Source organism: Zootoca vivipara, chromosome 4 (assembly GCF_963506605.1).
Source record: "Zootoca vivipara chromosome 4, rZooViv1.1, whole genome shotgun sequence".
Classification (NCBI taxonomy): domain Eukaryota; kingdom Metazoa; phylum Chordata; class Lepidosauria; order Squamata; family Lacertidae; genus Zootoca; species Zootoca vivipara.
In genome coordinates, this window is record NC_083279.1 from 58,161,619 (window position 1) to 58,179,784 (window position 18,166).

An 18,166-nucleotide genomic window follows, 5' to 3' on the forward strand; every position below is an offset into this window, starting at 1 on the left:
CCATATTGCATAATGACTACTGGGACCTAATATGTAATATAGGCAGTCATGCTGCTATAGCAAATTTTGGCTTGTTTCAAATTTATTCCAGGACCACTGTCTTTTTGGAATTAATATCTATGTACAGTGGTACCTCGGGTTAATTTGTTCCGGAGGTCTGTTCTTAACCTGAAACTGTTCTTAACCTGAGGTACTTCTTTAGCTAATGGGGCCTCCTGCTGTCACTGCGCCACCGCCACGCGATTTCTGTTCTCATCCTGAAGCAAAGTTCTTAACCCGCGGTACTATTTCTGGGTTAGCGGAGACTGTAACCTGAAGCGTCTGTAACCCAAGGTACCACTGTATATAAATCCTAACTATGGTATATACTTTGATGATAAAGGCCACACTACATGTGAGGTTCCCCCCCCCTCTTACAAACTGTCAGTGCTGGGCGGGGGGGGGGGGCAGCAACCTGAATTGCAAACTGGGAGTGACCTTTTGTCCACCATTAGCCATTTGCATTGGTGAAAACATCACACTGAAAGAAATGAGACCTTTTCCTATAATGCAGTGCAAACTGCAAGCATTGAGGGGCTTATGTGGAGTGAGACTACAACAGGTGGAAGAGAGGACTGAAACTCTCCTAGCCCCATGCTAGAGTTGCAATCTTGATTGGGGAGAGGGAAATCTGCACTCAAGGGAAGGACTACGTACTTATGGAGCAGATGGTGGGAAATGGAGAGGAAGAACTGATTGTTAAATGCTAAGGACCTTGAGAAAGGTGATAAAAAAGCTTAACTACTTTGAGGGTGCCTGGATTTTTACTTCTTGAACTATGGCAATCCTACCAAACAACAGAACGAAAGGTAGGAAGGAGAGAAAACTCATGCATTGACACAAAGCCCTCCAGATAGCTTGGAATGCAATCAGGTCGCCAAATACAGAAAGACTGGCATATGAGGAAAATAATCAGAGTTTCTTTCTGGCGACTTATGATTTACTATCAACCATCCTATCTAAATCAGTGGCAAAAGTATTAGATTGATTACATTATAGACTGAGGGGAGAAGGAGAGTCAACCATATAATGCCCAAAGACAGTTCAGTTCACAAGTAAACATGAAACAATTTTCTTTATTCACAATTTCTTTCCCTGGGTATCGTCTGCAATTAATTGAGATTTCCATTAAAGTGCACCACTAGAGAGTTAGCAACATTAAGCTCTTTTAAAAGTCTAAACTAATAACTGTTGTTTTCAGTCACACTGGGTAATCTCTCACACTGTTCACACTTATCCAAGGTGAGTCAAATGGGAACACATTTAGGCTCAGTTAAGGTTTTTGCTGTCAAGAAATATCAGAATCTCCAGTTCCCTAATTACTGAATTGGGAGAAAAGCCACCACTGGCCAATAATATTACATTATTACATTAATGTACTAATTGGCTTGCAAATTTCTCTTTCCAGAATTGTGCTGTCATTAGATGCACCTTCTGATGACTTGGCTGAATTCCAACCAATGCAAGCAGCAGTCAGTGAATTCTAGGTGTTCCAGACAAATATGTTTTTACTGACTATATGAATCCCAATGGAGATAAAACCTCACTGAAAGAGAACCACCAAAGATAGTCATAAGATGCATGGTTATGTGCAAGATGCCATAGCTCCATGCCCATATATTATGGTTCAGCATTTGTCGTTTACAGGAAATAATTTGGCATTCCTTGTTTGACAAGTAACAAATAATATTTGCCTATGCACTGGAAACTCAGTTTACCCTCTCCTGTATCCTAAACTACCTTTTATAGGTCCAATCCAAAAAGCTATTCCGTCACTCTACATTTAGAATAACTAAGGTGAGAAAAGGAAAGTAAATTGAAAGACAATTTCAAAATGCACTGAAAATCTATTTAAGTTACTAGTAATATATCATGCTATAAGGAATGTCTCACAATTTTGGTTGAAGCAATGAACAGACTCTTAAAGTGCCACAGAGAAAAAACAACAAATTATTATGATCCTCTTCATGTTTACTTTACACGAGTGGGAGCAAGAATACTGACCAAATGAGTAGTCTCTCCAGTAAATCTGTTATTATTGTCAAAGAGGTACTGTCCACAAATCCTTTTCACTAGAGGTTGATGCTGAAATGGGTAACCATTGGGACTGTATGTGGCTGCATCCAGCGACGTCTTAAGGTTATCTGGCACCATGGTGCAGGGATCCCTCAGGCGCCCCCACCCCCACCCTGTGTTTCCCTCCGGGCGGGCAGCACCTCTCCCTCGGGCCCCTCTGCAGCCCACCTCGCTCCCCCCCCCACTCAGCGGGCAGGACCAACGCCAGTGACGCCGGACTCGCACTCCGCCGGGCAGGGCCAGGCATGGCGGGCAGCTGGAGGGGGCAGCCCGATGGGCAGGGACGCTGCCTGTTGTGCTCCGCATCCGCCTGCTCAGCAGAAGTGGCTGCACGGCGCTGCCGTTCAGGGAGCCCTGGCTGCCGCGCCGACGGGAGGCTCGCGGCTGCCGTGCCGACGGGAGGCTCGCGGCTGGCTTCCCCGCAACGTCACTCGCAGCATGGCGGAGGCACCCTCCAGCACCCTCCAGAACTTGCCACCATGGCGCCTTGCGCCAGTAGCCTCTATGGCTAAGACTATGGCTGCATCATATGGTGAGCCATTAGCCTGCCTATCGTCCTTTCTGTCCAAGAGGATCCAACCACTACCTAAAAACATCAGCTAAAAGCATTTTGTTCAGACAAGCCTACCCCATATATGTAGAATGTTGATATGTATTTTAATCTGTTTTTAGTTTATCATTTAGTTTAATTATCTTTTGAATGTCTTAAATGGTTGTTTTTCATGATACTTTCATTGTTTTATTCTTTTTGTTAACATCTTAATACAATTTTTAATAAACAGCATATAAATGTTATGGTATAAATAAAATTAAAAACTTACCTGAGGCCTTAGGATGCTAATCTGTCTAGTAAGATGCTGCAGTTCAGTGCTGTTCAGTGGCTCACCACATGGGGAAGCAGCACACAGGCCCCCCCAGGTTTCCAGTTTGACCCCAGGCAGCTCCTGCCACCAAACCTGAAAAACAAAAATACCTCAGAACCTCTTGGGCTCAACTACACATGATGCTTTTTAAGTTACATTACACTTTAGGAATACAGATAGCAGCTGTATGGAGACTCTCTGGATGAGGGTTGTAGAAAGCAGGGGTGAAGTTTAAACACTTTCCTCCTCTGCTTCAGTTCCAATGAAATTCTCCACCCCCTCCATAAAGCTGCTATTTACATCAAGATAGAAGTTCTTCTTGTATTAAGGTTAGTCTCCTCCATCCAGTCCCAGTGAGAAAGGGAAACTTGAATACAAGTGTAGATTTTCAGATTACTGGTGGCTAAATGTGTGAACAACTTTCATTGAAAACACTGCATACAAAGGGATATTAGACAATATGGAATGTCTGTCTGTGATGTTTGAAGGTTCATTCACTTGAAAGTTACTACGTCAATTGTTAAAAAGCTTGAATGAACGGCACTAGTGTTTTCAACATTATATGAATCAAAGAGAAAATTGCCATGTAGGATAGGCACGGGGAAGATTTATTGTCTCAATTATTTTGAATAACTAATTAGACTGCAGACAGCTGCCTCCATAAGACACAATGGTGTTGTCATGCTCCAAATACCCAAGTATCTGTTCCTCCATTAGGGCTGGTTCACAGGTATTAACACCAGCTGTTTCTTTCCCATCCACTTTACTCCTACTGACCATCCTGGGTATAGATTTGTGTGCAGAAATATCAACATGTACCAAACTATATATGGATAGAACCAGAAGACTCTTGATTCCCCATAGTCACATGTGGTTCCAACTATGGTACAGTCATCATCTCAAAGATGGTCAAGAGTGCTGCATGGACAAAGAAATTAACTGGCATGCACATGTGAGAGTACTGCTATAGCCCCAATTCAGAAATGGAAAGAACTATAAAGTTCATGCATAGAAAATATTTCACAGAGGCATGATTCAAAGCATTGCAAATCCTGTGTTTATCTAAGAGGATTTAGTGAGCAGTGGTATGTAAATAGTCTTGCATGTTTATTTTGAAACAGCATGGACAGAATGTTGGATTGCAACTAAGCAATGTTGAAAAATTGTGATTACTAATGCTCTTCACCATTGCAGGGTTAAAAATAAAGGAAAACTCATTCTCTCTCTCTCTCTCTCTCTCTCTCTCTCACACACACACACACACACACACACACACACACCACACAAAAAAATAAGCTAAATATGAGATGTTTAAATGGTTTACCTCAAAGGGGGAAATGATATCAGTAAGCTCTAAGAAAACCAATTTCACCAAAAAAGTCACAAATTATTCCATAAAAACATGCAGTTATATAAAAAAAAGTTGTAACAATAGCGGAATCAATTTGATATATGTCATCCTGAGTATAGTTTGCTTGAAGTTAAACACAGGCTGATGACTTCTTTTTTAAAAAGTAGTTTGCATTTGAAGATCCCCACCCTCCCAAAATCTGTTGTGTTGTAATCTGGACATATTTAGAACAATTTGCAAATTCACTCAACATTTGAGTACATGTTAAAACTTCTGAAAAAACTTTCATATTAAGCCACTTTAATTTAACTGATAGGGGAAATGTGATCTGTATTTTGAATATATATAATATTTCAAAACTATTTCATAGCAAACAGGATGAAAAAGGAAACAACCCCCACATCTACTGAAAATAAAAGCTTTTTAAAAAAAATTACTGACCTTGTCAAGTGCAGCACAACAAAAATTACTCTTCTGGTGAAGGGCATGTTCTGTTATTTACAGCCAAAAACATCTAGCAATTGTCTAAAACCAAGGGAAAAATGTAGGATAACTATATTTCGTCAAGTCTTTCCAATCCTTTCATTTTCCGCTAAAATTTAAATGTAACTAATATGTCATTGAAATTCTGAGTCTATTCACATTTTTAGATCTTCCACCACCGCCAGACCCACCCCCTGGTCAGGGTTTAAGGCAGCAGATAGGCCCTGGCCAACGTGGAGGTTCGACAGAGAGAAAAGGAAGCTCTCTAGAACGACAGCATACATCCAGCATAGATGAAACAAAGAGCTCTTTGGATCGTCAAGCTAGAACGTCACTAGAGTGGCAGCGGCAAACCCAGGAATGGATAAGCTCCACAGAACTTCAAAGCCAGCAAAAACAAGCATTTGGATCAGGTGTGTAGTTGCACCTCTCAAACCAGCTTAGGCAGTTTCCTAAATATATTCCATTATAAGATCCCCTACAGGCAGTGAAGGTCAAGGCTTACATTGGAACAGTCAAAGGATTGTTATTAACATTTGACCTTCAATGTTTGCTCCTGCAATGGTGAAGCTTTTGAATGCACCTAAACTACTAAAATTCTGAATGCATGCCTTTGGGAGTTAATAATGCTGCTATATGCAGCGGGGGGTGGGGGTGTACTAGACATCTTACGCAAGGAATATATACATATGGAACACACACTGGCTGTGATTTTTTTTTAACCCACTGGAATGGATTTTTGCATGCATATGGTACACAAAACATCCTTACCTCCCACCTGTATTAACGGCATTCTCATCAGTACCCACATTTATGACTGTAACCTTGCAATAAGCTCGAAATAAAGCCATTTTGGACTCATAGGTTTTTGGGGGGCTTTTTAAAACATGGAACTTCTCATTGATAAACTCAGTGGGTGAAATCAAATGTTGCCATTTTGCTTGCAGAACAGCTTTTCATCCAGCTGACACCATTGCTAACATAATCAATGTAGGCATACTGGGTGAAATCCAATGCTGCTGCTGTTCTCATAGAACAGCTTTTCATGCAGCGGACATCTCCACTAATATAAGAGGAGGTGAGACAACTTTTGCCGATTTCCTCCTGCCCCCTACAACTTTCATTCTGTTCTTTCCTGAACCAAAATGTTTTGGATGGTTCCCCATTCTTTGGATCGTATTTTTTGCAGCAGAGGAAATAAGCAAAGATCACCACACCTTCCTCAACAGTAAAACTGTTGAAATGAATGAACATGACTAAGGTCCATTAATTTGAATAGATCTACCCTGAGTAAAACTTAGCTGACTACCACCCATTATTCCCCCCCGCCACACCAGCACTCAGAATCATTAAATGTCTTAATAGCTATTAGGTATTCATCAACACACCATTCAAGTATTCTTTGTCAGCTTGTCTGTTGCATTCGGTTATTCAAATGAAAATGCTGGGCCTAGTTTTTTTCATTTGATTTTTTTTTGGGGGGTGCAATCATATGGGCTCTAGGAGACTGTCCCACAAACCAAGCAACATAATGGATAGCCCTCTCTGATTCAAGAGACAGAGATCTGAGCTTGCAGAGGGAGAAACAATGTCTCCCTCTCTGACTCTATGAACCCTGCCAAAGCCGTGGCTCAACCAATGTTGGAGCTCAGATGCAGGTAGGGCCAAAAAAAGGAAAGTATGCCGGGATCCTAAACCCACACATTTCTCTGCTGCACCCCCAAGCCAGAAGAAAATACTTTTTATTATTTGGAAACAATGCAAGGGACATATGCTTTTAAAAGGAAAAATGACAGGATAATTCAAACTTAGAACTGGATAGAGGACTGCAGAGCATTCCTAAATTCTCACGTTCCTCCCCATTCCTTGTGGATTGCACTGCACCCTTTGACAGAACATTTGTGTGTGTGTTTGTGTACACACACACACATGTAAGGACAGTTGGAATAGATGATCAGCTTGATATCCTAGCACTTTCTTCACATACTGTTGGTGGTATGGTTTCCCATCATCTTCGACTTTGTTTCTATTTCTGCATAAATTAACTAGCATTAATTGTGCCAAATGAATTTTTTAGAATGTTACACTGACTGATCAACTCAAGGCACAACCATAGCTGCCAAGTTTTCCCTTTTCTCGTGAGGAAGCCTATTCAGCATAAGGGAAAATCCCTTTAAAAAAGGGATAAAGATTGGGCACAACCTGTCAAGAATTATGCCAAAACAAGTTTGAATTCAGCAGCTGAAAAAGTCCCCAAATTCCAGCAGCTGCATTTATTTTAGATTTCACTGGTAAATTTGTACAGTGGTGCCTCGCTAGACGAATTTAATTCGTTCCACAGGTCAATTTTTTCATCTAGCGAGACACGGTTTCCCATAGGAATGCATTGAAATTTAATCAATGTGTTCCTATGGGCTCCGGGGGACTGGCGGCGGAGCTTGCTCTCTGGGCTCGGGGAAGGCAGGCAGGCGCTTGCTCTCTTGCCTGCCTGCCTTCCCCGAGCCAAGAGAGCAAGCACTGTTGCCGCCAGTCCCCAAGCCAGAGCGCAAAGTGCAGGGACTTTTCGCCGGCTGCCTTCCCCTTGCTAAGGCAGCCGATCCCAGGTCAGCCCAAGGGCGAGCGCTGTGCGTGGGACAAACAAGAGAAAGTGTGCGGCGCTCGCCCTCCAGCCAGCCCAATTTGGCCCCCTCAGCGCCACAGTCGCTACTCACTTTCTACTGTGCCCTGCGCGCTGCGCTCGGCCTCGAGCTGGCCCGGGATCGGCCGCCTTAGCAGGGGTGTTTCGCCGGCTGCCTTCCCCAAGCCAAGGGGAAGGCAGCCAGCGAAAAGTCAGCCTATCCCCTTCTTCCCTCGCTACAGCTGGTTCCCCTTTGTGTTCCGCTGGTCTCTGCCGGTTGCCCCTCACTGCTCGCAGCAACCGGCAGAGACCAGCGGAACACAAAGGGGAACTAGCTGTAGCGCGGAAGGAAGGCAAAGGAAGATCAGCTGACAGGCGCTGACAGCTGCTCTTCCTTTTCCTCTTCCCCGCTAGACAAATGCCTTTTGGGATTGCGATTAGAGGTTGACTCGCAGCCGCTTCGTCTTTTTATGGCCACGCTTCGCAAGACGAAGCGGCGGCCATAAAAAACCTCGTCGTCTTGCGAGGCAACCTCCGATCGCAAAACCCTTTCGTCTAGCGAAAATTTCGTCTAGCAGGGCTAGCGAGGCACCACTGTACTAGTATTTTAGGTTAGCTCCAATGCTTTGCTCATTTGAGAAGCACTGACCAAAACAACCTTGCTAAACTGTGTTGATTTAAAAGCTTCTGACCGTATGGGTATGTCGATTTTCCTCTAAGCAGAGATAACTAATAACATTTGGGTGTGGGTAACAGAGTCAAAAACTTCAAATTACACCATTCAAAGTGGTAAAAATATAATGATAAGCTAATCATTGAGAGTCTGGTGCCCTGTGCTGCCCATTCTTCATACATTCTGCACCAAAGGAAGGCTGCTTGATTCTGCCTCCTTGTACAATTGGCCCTTCTATAGCTTAGCGGTCCTTTGCACTATGAGGTCCCAGGTTCATTATCAAGCACCTTCACAAATTTGTACTTCAGAGCTATAAGGTATTTCTGTCTGATGCCTTTTGGAAAGCTGCTTGGATAGACAGACTGAAAGTCTAAGCAGAACCAGCTTCCCCTGTTCCTAAACTCTCAAGCACCTCTTAAGAGAGTAGGCCAGTCCTGGTGGAGATCAACACCTGGTGTATGATCTAGCTAAAGTTAAGCACTTAAAAAATTAATCAATAGAAATTTACGTCTCCTGTTGAAATCAGTACCTGCAAAACTGCTTAAACTGGGGGGGATCTTTCTTCCAGTTTACAAGAGATCCCGTAGACTCTGCTAACATACAGTGAATGGGGACCTGGGTCTGAAGGACAGCAATCTGTTCTCAAGGACAGGAATTGTTTGTCAAGCAAGATTTTCCCTCTACAGAATATAAACCAATGAAGTAATTTCCCATGTGCTTGATATCTTTGGAAATAACACCAGGAAGCTAATTAAATTAGCTGATTCTATAGTTCTTTATCTTAATTGATTGAAATAATGTTACCATAATTTAAGTGAGGGGGAAAGAGCAGCATTTCAGCAAGCTTAAAGGAAACTATAATTTTGGCCTTATTATTCTGCAAATCGTTTATGTATCATTTAATTAAGCAATCTATGATTCATCATGCTTTTTCCATAATGAATCTTGGTTTTTTATAATTAGGACATGCCAATTCATAAACTTAGATGAATATATGATAATGTGGCTTTCCAATATGCATGCAAAAATCCTTTCAGCCATGTGAACTTCCTTCAATATCTAACTTAGCTTCCAAATTCTCTGTAAACAAGTTGATACTTTTCCCTATATGCCAATAATAGAGATCCTTATATACCAAAATACAAAAGGTAATTGTGTATATTTCATTTACATTATTTGTCAGGCGTGTCTTCCACAGCTAGTTGATGGATCAATCCTAAGTGTGTTGGTGTGGGGGGAGAGGAGAATGGTGTGGCAGATCTATGGTCACATCCCAAGCCAGGCATCCTGAAACTTCGGCCCTCCAGATGTTTTGGACTACAATTCCCATCTTCCCCGACCACTGGTCCTGTTAGCTAGGGATCATGGGAGTTGTAGGCCAAAACATCTGGAGGGCCGCAGTTTGGGGATGCCTGTCCCAAGCCCTGCCAATTTTTACATTGGCCATAGCATAAAGTGTTGCCATCCGCCCTACTGCAGCATGGCATCTCCAGGTTTGTAGTAAACGCTGACTCCACCACCCTGCAAACTTCCCATTTCAGAGTTCTCTGTTTGCTACCAATCAGGCCCGGCTCTAGGTGTAGTCCCGGTGGTGTGGGGTGCCAGGGCGCTGGGCCGGCAGGGGGGGCGCTGCACGGCGAAGCTGCACGGAAGCCGTGCTGCGCGCTGCGAGGGCAGGAGCGCCAGAGCGATCTCCGCGCCTCAGCGCCAGGGCGCCCGACCTGCTTGAGACAGCCCTGCTACCAGTGACAAATAACTGCCAGCTTCCTCTATGCTACTGGAGAGACATCTATGCACTATCCTAACCCCCTTCAGTCATCAACGTTTGGGGAAGGGCTAAGATTGAGCTCTCAATCTTTCAGCCATGTGAACTACTTATTCCAGTGTTATGTAGTTGAAACCAGTATTTGTCAACGGCTCAACAAACACTACTCACACTGAATCAACTATCATATTAGTGGGTTTTTAAAAAATAAATAAATCCAAAATTATGAAACAATACATTTTACGTCCCCCAACCTAGGCAAATAGTTCCCATTTTCAAACTGTATTTTGCCACCATGTGGGACAGCTCTATTTTTGAAATCATCAAATTTGGATTTCTATCATGTCAACTCCCACAAAATTATTACAGAAATTCAGGAGTAAACCCTCTTGATGTACCTTATACACATCTGGAGATATATTGATCAGCCTGTTTCCAGTCCATTTGGAATGCATGTGTTCCAACCCACTTCCATATCAATCTGCACATAAAGCACAAAAATACACATAGGTTTAACATATTTTATCACAAAATGCACACTTTTATGGTGGTACACTTTTTATGCATTTCTGTACACATGTTGAAATGAAGGAGTTAAGGACTGTGCAGCTAGTTCAACCTTTACCAAAGAGGCATAAACTGGCCATACCCCATCCCAAGTCACATGAAGTAGCTCTACTTATCACCTAGCATCCTGATTAGCCCAAGAATTCCCTTTGCATAGAAGAAACCTTTGTACATAAGTATCTATGCATACAGAGGCTCCTCAAAATCAATGCATAGCTGGCTTCTGTATTGTTGCTGACGACATGGCTTGCCTCCACAAATCCCTTCACTCATGTGAACCATGTGAACTTATTTGTGTTCCACTTTGTAGCTTTCCAGTGAAAATACTGTATAACCATTTTCATGTATACTTTATTTCTCCTATTTTGAGGAAGAAGAGTACTAAGTTTTCCATTGCATAAATTTCTAGTAATCAGTGTGCACATCCACCAAATTTTAGTTGCTCAAGTCCCCATTTTCAAAGTGAGACATACATATTCCCAATGTTCAGACTTTTCTAATACAGTGGACGCTCGGGTTGCAAACGTGATCCATGCGGAAGGCACATTCACAACCCGCAGTGTTGGGTCACAATTCGGCGCTTCTGCGCATGCACAAAGCATGATTTAGTGCTTCTGCGCATGCGGAAGCACCGAAACCTGGAAGTAACCCGTTCCAGTACTTCCGGGTTCAGCGTGGTGTGCAACCCGAAAACGCACAACCTGAAGTGTCTGTAACCCGAGGTAGGACTGTACAACATTTTAGATGGTGTGTAAGATTTCGGTGTTTAGGTGGTGTGAAATTATTCAACAAGATTTAATCTCCCATGAGTAAGCCAATCCCATGTATCTTTTATATATGTATATAATATATACCATTTGTATTTTCAGAAGAGGCACTGGTGCCATATAGCAAGCCTAGTTTCCCATCCCCAGGTGGACATAGCTCTTCAGGTACAGCCTCTTCTAAAGGATCAACTGGACCCAGAAAAGGCGAGGTCATGCGGGGAGGTCACCAACGCAACACCAGTGATCTCATTGACGTAGGATATGTTGGATCAAGCAGTCAAGGACAGTTTTCTGGCGAATTATGTAAGCCTCTTTTGAGATGCAATACAAAATGTATATATAAAAAAGTAATTTTAAGGCTTCTACAATTTAGGTATTTGACAACAAATGCTAATCTTTCTGTTCTCATGCAGCTGCATGCACCACTAGCAACATGACTTTAATGTATATCAGGGGTTGCTAACCATTTTGGGCCAATAGGCACATTTTGAATCTTGGGAAGATCCTGTGGGCACCAATTAAAAAATAACTTCCATGAGAGAGCCATACACAAAATGGCTGCTATGGGGGGCATGGCATACCACAAAATTAATGCCACACCTAAAAAAAACCAGAAAAAATAACCAGGGTCACAAAACCATGCAGACATGCACCACACCACCCCTGCATCTCTGTGGGGAAAAGACACCTACATCAACCACTGCTGCACTCACAGAGGGATCTCTCCTCCGTTCAGAATGAATAGAAGAGTGAGTTGCCAATCCTGTCATCAGATGAAATGTTGGCATATTTAGGGGAGAGTGTTCAGTGCAGGAGAGGCTGAGTCAATGCAACCACAACCAGGGTAGCAAATTGTGTTTTGTGCATTGTGGACTTTTGAGGGGGTTGTATTTTCATGATTGTAAGTTATTTTAAACTGTTTTTAATATTGTGTTTTAACATTGTAACCAGCCCTGGGACCTTAGTGTGAAGGGTAGGTAATAAAATAATCATTATTGTTATTACATCGCATTTGATAAAAATACAGTTCACCATAAATGACCATAAAGGACATCAGTGCTAGGAGACAGGGGGCAGACAGATTAGCTTTACTGTGTTATAACTGTGAGTTGCACATTTAGGGAGGGAAAGCATGTGTCTACTCATGGGAGTGGTGTTCAAAACGCAGATACAACATTTAAAAGCTGGAAAGCAGGCAGTGTGAAAGAGAAAAGGAATAAAATATTTTGTGAATAAAAGAGCAGCCAAACAAGGAATCCCATCCACCCCACATATGTGTGGGAGGCTACACAGACTACAGTGTGAAGGCTCCACTGACAAAACAAAACAAAATCCCTCCACACAGAAAGTTGGCATTTGAGAGCTCAAGCTAGGTTAGAACTGTTCTATATGCAGGGATTTTTTCACACAACAGAACACTGACTAATATGACACTCCATCTGCAACCTGGAGTTTAGCAATTCAGACTCAGATTCCCCATTTGAATGACAACTAGCTGAACAATTCATAGGGTTCCTTCAAAAGCATTGTTATTGAGCACTTGCAGTTTTTATATTTCCTCAACAAAAAGCAGAAGAGGTAAAATTCTGCATACATACATTTGCTTTCTAAAAGACAGCTATGCTGTGTTGTGTCAGGAGGGTAATAGGTATCGCTGTTCTATGAAGAACTTCACGTTTTGGTACTGCATTCACTGAGAAAATAATTGGAAAAAGTACAATTACAGTTTACATTCCAAAGATAAATACTGTAAAAAATAACAGTCCCTACAATAGCATTCGTTTTAACAAAAGTTATCACTTGAACCAATCAGAATGTTAATGATTTTTATGGTCTGCTTGTAAAATATATGTCTGAATGATATATGCATAGAAGTTAAAAGTAAAGTACATATCTTAAAACATAATAATGTTCTTGCTTTTTGTTTAACAGAGTAGTTGGAACAGAAACATCTCAAGCTGCTCTCAAGGGCCATCAAGGTATGAACTCATGGAAGTGATGACACTAAAACAGTGCAATGAACATTTTCTTTATTTATGTACTTACTTATTAAAAGAACTGTAAATGCAATGTAAAGACACACAGCCACACATATCCCACAGATACTCTACCTGTGTTCTTCTCTATACTACACCTTCCACCTTAATCTATTTCTTATCAAACATATATAAAGAAGAGAAAAAGATCACCCTGCAGGATGAAACAGTTCCCTTGTATATAATTTCTTTTTATTGCATTGCTATGCAAGCTCACCTTCTTTTTAGCTATGTTCATATTATTGTCTGTTCTTATTGGTCTGTTGTATTATATGTGAATTAATAGGCTGTGGTGCCATATAATAACTTTTAATTGTGTAACTTTTTATGTTTAAAGTTTGCACTGCAATTTTTTTTTGTTGGTGATAAGCACAAAACTCTTACTCCTCGTGACATGAAGAAGAAGAAGAAAATAAAAGTCTGAATGTGAAAGGAGTCTATGTACTGTAAGCTATGTTGGATAATGCTGGATGTAATGAATTATGTTAGGTGGTTTTCCATTGGGTGTAGAATTAGGAAGATGACTGGCAAACTGATGTTAGCAAAGGCTTATTGGGGCATCAGGGATGGAATCCTATATGAAATAATAAGCAATGTGTTGCTTTTACCATTAAAAAAGGGGTCAAATGATGGAAGTGTGAGTTTCAAGACCAGACGAGAACACAAAAGCCTCCTCTCTTCTTAGTATCAGTTTTCCTTTGTTCAACACAGTTGATCTTGCTAACAAAGGAAGGAAGTTAAGGTGTTTCACTAAAGCTATTCTTTAATACTATAGTTTTAAAAATTACTATGCTTGAGTCACTCTCCCCTCCAGGAAACATGAACCATATGAGCTAGGAATATCTAGCAAGACTTAAAGGTGCAATTTATGATTGAGATATCCAAGCTGCTTCCAAAAAAGCTAGACTATCTTAGTTCATCTTTCCAATACATGTACAGTACGATGGAAGGTGTAGAGCTGCATCACTTGAAATCCATAGCATAATTGTTTTTATGCATTCTAAACATATTTTTGTGTTGTATTATCTAAAATTGTCACAAACTGCAACCCAATTCATTTGTACCTTAAATCTTGGGTTACAATGTTTGAAAAGAAAACAATGGTAAATTTATGATCGGTTTTGAATTTAATGTGTCTTTTGCCAATTCAGTACATTATTGGAAACTGGATAGAAACAAAGAAAAGAAAACATCTTTGACCTATTTTTGATGAGTAAATTTCAAGCCTCTTCTTATGAAAACATGATGCATGTTTATACACTTTTTCAATAAACCAAACTCTCTGTAAGTGGACATTAACAAAAGCATCCTGTCTCATCATTAGTTCTCATGTTTTTCTCCAACTCCTCTACAGTATTTTTATTTCTCTGTTAGAAATACTGTAAATGTATATCAAATGCATTAAATATTTTGTTTGAAGTTTACATCACAGAGCTTATGTCATTCAATCACATCATTATTACACACTTGCATTTAAACACGTTTTACTTACAATCAGTCCATGTTGTTTTAATACTTTGCCTTGGCTCTCACACTGTTGTAAGTGACATATACTTTCAGGAAAAAAAATCTGCTAGCTATATGCTGCTTTTTATTACATTGCATTTAGATTGCTGATAAGATAAAACATTGTCATTACCAATTCTAAATCAGCACTGCAAATATAAAATCTCATTTTTGTAACGTCAGGGCATTGGCAAACCAAAAAAAAACCCACCCCCATCAAATCAAGGATAAATATTTTGTGTGTGTCTGTGACCAAGGAATTTATGTAATGTTCTTGCTTATTGAAATGCTGGATATAGTTAAAGCCATTATTTTATAAATGTACAGAAATATTCAACAAATGTATAAAAACTGACATTTCTTTTCCCTTTCCTAAATTCAGTATGTTAATGTGTTGGCACCATGTTCCAGCAATAGTATTCTGGGTACAAACTTTGTTTTCTGTACACAGATCCATGTAATGAAGACACAATAAGCTGCTACTAAGGAGAGAAACTCCACATCTCTAGCAACCTATCTCAGCACCTGACACAGCTGTATCTGCACTGGAGCAGAGTCTCCATGCCCCAACCCCCAAATCAGATAGGTGCTATGCTAGAGAACTGAATAAAGCACTAATCCGTTGTTAGGCGGGTATATCACCGAGGGGCGTTTGATTCAGTCTGCATGCCTCTTTCCCCCTTCTTACTTAATCTGATGACCACTGCTGCGAGTTTCCTTCAGAAGCCTTGGACAGCACTGATCATACTGGGATGGAATGGGAAAAGCCATTCCTGGACTGAGTCCAGATGCTCCCTTACCCCAACTCCCATCTCACCTGAGATAAGGTATTTGCTATCCAGTCAAAATAGTACGTGCCTCAATTTTTGCTTCTCTGGATTGCAATTTTATAAAGGATTCATATAACCTTTTTTAAAAAAATCTACCAGGTGACTTAGATTTCTAGGCACATCTTAAGACTTGTGCTGAAACTACAGAACAGTAATTAATTTTCAAAAATAAGGGCATCCAAATGCAAATTGGTTCCTGAGATGACACACAGCTGAGACAGTGATACATGATAATATCTGGCATGTGTAGTAGACTGGGTGGAGAAAAAAGAAACTAGAAGTGATTACTTGAAGCCATACTAACTGAATAAAGGGTTTGGATTTAAAACTGTTTTTCCCCAATGTAGCTAAGGTGGATTGCATGTAGTATGGTAGCATGCCACTACTAGCCTAACCATGCAGCCTAGCCTAACCGCACATGATGAGAACAGCCGCAGTGGTAATTGCACCCATACTGCTGTTACAGGTACTATGAAAAGTTGATCTCATAACTGATCTTATAACAATATGTATATGGTAGAGTCCTCAGAGTCCTGTTCTACCTTTGAAAAATATCAGTTATCACAAACTTTCTGCATGTAGGAAAACTTCAAGAGCACATTGGAACATTTGCATTCTAAAGTTGTACAGGCCCCTGAGGACTGTACTACCGGTATTTGATCTTCCTTAATGTTTTAATTGTCTCTTAGAAACCTGTGCTGAGCTTTGGTGGAACACCTTACTAGTCAATTTCTTGTCAAATCTAGTCTGAGTAAAAGTAGCCGTCCCAGGTTCCTTCATATATGTGTCTTCATCACTTCAGTTGGGAAGTTTTGTGTCAGTATTAAACCTGTGGAGTACTAGAATATCACTGTCTATTATAGGCTACTATAAAGAGGAGTTTTTATGTATAACAAAACCCCATTATTTCAACAATGAAGCTTTCTCTTTCTCTCCATCTCTCTGTCTCTCACCCATTCAGTGAACCTCAAATAATCACAGAACATATTTTTTAAAAATGTAATGTAATTTAACATTTTTTTAAAAGAACTTTTTTTCCTTTTTATAATTGAAAATATTTCTTGTGCATAATGTGTCTTAAGGAAGGGGTGTAGTGGCAACACTTAGAACTGTTTTCTACATTTTTTTATAAAATTGTTCATTGACAACAGTTTGTTCAGTCACAAAAAAATAATAATTATGACCTCTTAATGTGTTTCATGTGTTAGTGAAGCAAAGTTTAATGGGCATAAAGTTGGTTAATCGTAATGTTCAGTGTGTATTGTATATTTACTGGGGGGAAATAAAACTTACACATTTCAAACCTATGTTAAAGAAACTTGAATTTAGCACTATCACTACATGATGACTGTATAAACCTGAACTGGGAGCAATCAAGTAATTATAAAACATGCTGTGCTTTTTCTTCCGTGACACTCCACTTCCAGGTAGACTGGTCTTACAAAGTCCTGTTGTGGTTTTCTAAACTCTCCAAAATGTCATTAACCTCACTGATGTTCCACGGTAAGCAAAAAAAATAAGGAAATTGGACCATGTTACAAAACTCATTAACAAAATCCATAAACATGACAAAAGAGTTTTTGTACTGTCTTTGTAAATGCTGACCAAGGTGGTGTGAAAAAATAAGAAAGATTCGTTTTACTGTGCTTATTTTAATCACATTGTGCTCTCTGTTGGGAATGTTTCTAGAGAAGAAGTACGGTAAACTAAAAGTGAGCTTCTGGAATGATTGCTACAGTAGAGTTGGAAGGGACCATAAGGACCATCTAGTCCAGGGGTCAGCAAACCTTTTCAGCAGGGGGCCAGCCCACTGTCCCTCAGACCTTGTGGGTGGCCAGACTATATTTTGAAGGAAAATAATGAATTCCTATGCCCCACAAATAACCCAGAGATGCATTTTAAATAAAAGCACACATTCTACTCATGTAAAAACAAGCTGATTCCCGGACTGTCTGTGGGCCAGATTTAGAAGGTGATCTGGCCGGATCTGGCCCCCGAGCCTTAGTTTGCCTACCCATGATCTAGTCCAACTCCCTGCCATTCAAGGATCTTTTTGCCCAATGTGGGGCTCGAATCCACAACCCTGAGATTAGAAAGCTCATGCTCTACCAACTAAGCTACATATTGTAGGCACTTGAATGCCTCTCTGTGGCACATTTCACAAAGTGGGCTGTGAATGCTTGGTGTGAGGCACCTGAGTTTGACTTGCCCACCGTGTCATGTCTATAGACCATCATACGAGAGTTTTGAGCTCTATTATGTGCAGGAAATTCCCTGCCCATAAGTGGCTTTTTCATTCCCAACCTGTATTCTCATGCCTTTGAAATGTGATTCGGTTGCCTACATTCAAAGTGAAAGGGTTCTCAATGTTCAAGAGTCGGACTTGTATATGATCTGATGGAAAGTTATCTAATGTGTCATACATACACTTTCATTAATTTCAAAAATGTAGGAAATGCACTGCAAACAGCAGGTTCTGTGCTTTAATGCCTTGGAACTAAGAAATCTATTGCGTACTCTCAGTACAGTTTTGACCTTTTATATCAATTGGCTGTGTCCTTTCCTACACAAAGGAATTACAGTGACAGTCTAC

At 40.7% G+C, this 18,166-nt stretch overlaps 1 protein-coding gene across 4 annotated transcripts in view; it reads left to right on the top strand.

Moving 5' to 3' along the window:
* Nucleotides 1-17,650, top strand: part of ROBO2 (roundabout guidance receptor 2) — a 417,793-nt gene extending 400,143 nt beyond the window's left edge. For all 4 annotated transcript variants that reach the window (XM_035115776.2, XM_035115781.2, XM_060273643.1 and 1 more), the window contains 3 exons: nt 4,980-5,225; nt 11,304-11,504; nt 13,134-17,650. In XM_035115776.2, coding sequence (XP_034971667.2) covers nt 4,980-5,225; nt 11,304-11,504; nt 13,134-13,135 — 449 coding nt within the window. In that variant the 3' untranslated portion in view covers nt 13,136-17,650. The remainder of the gene's footprint in view (nt 1-4,979; nt 5,226-11,303; nt 11,505-13,133) is intronic.
* The last annotated feature ends 516 nt before the right edge of the window (nt 17,651-18,166 follow it).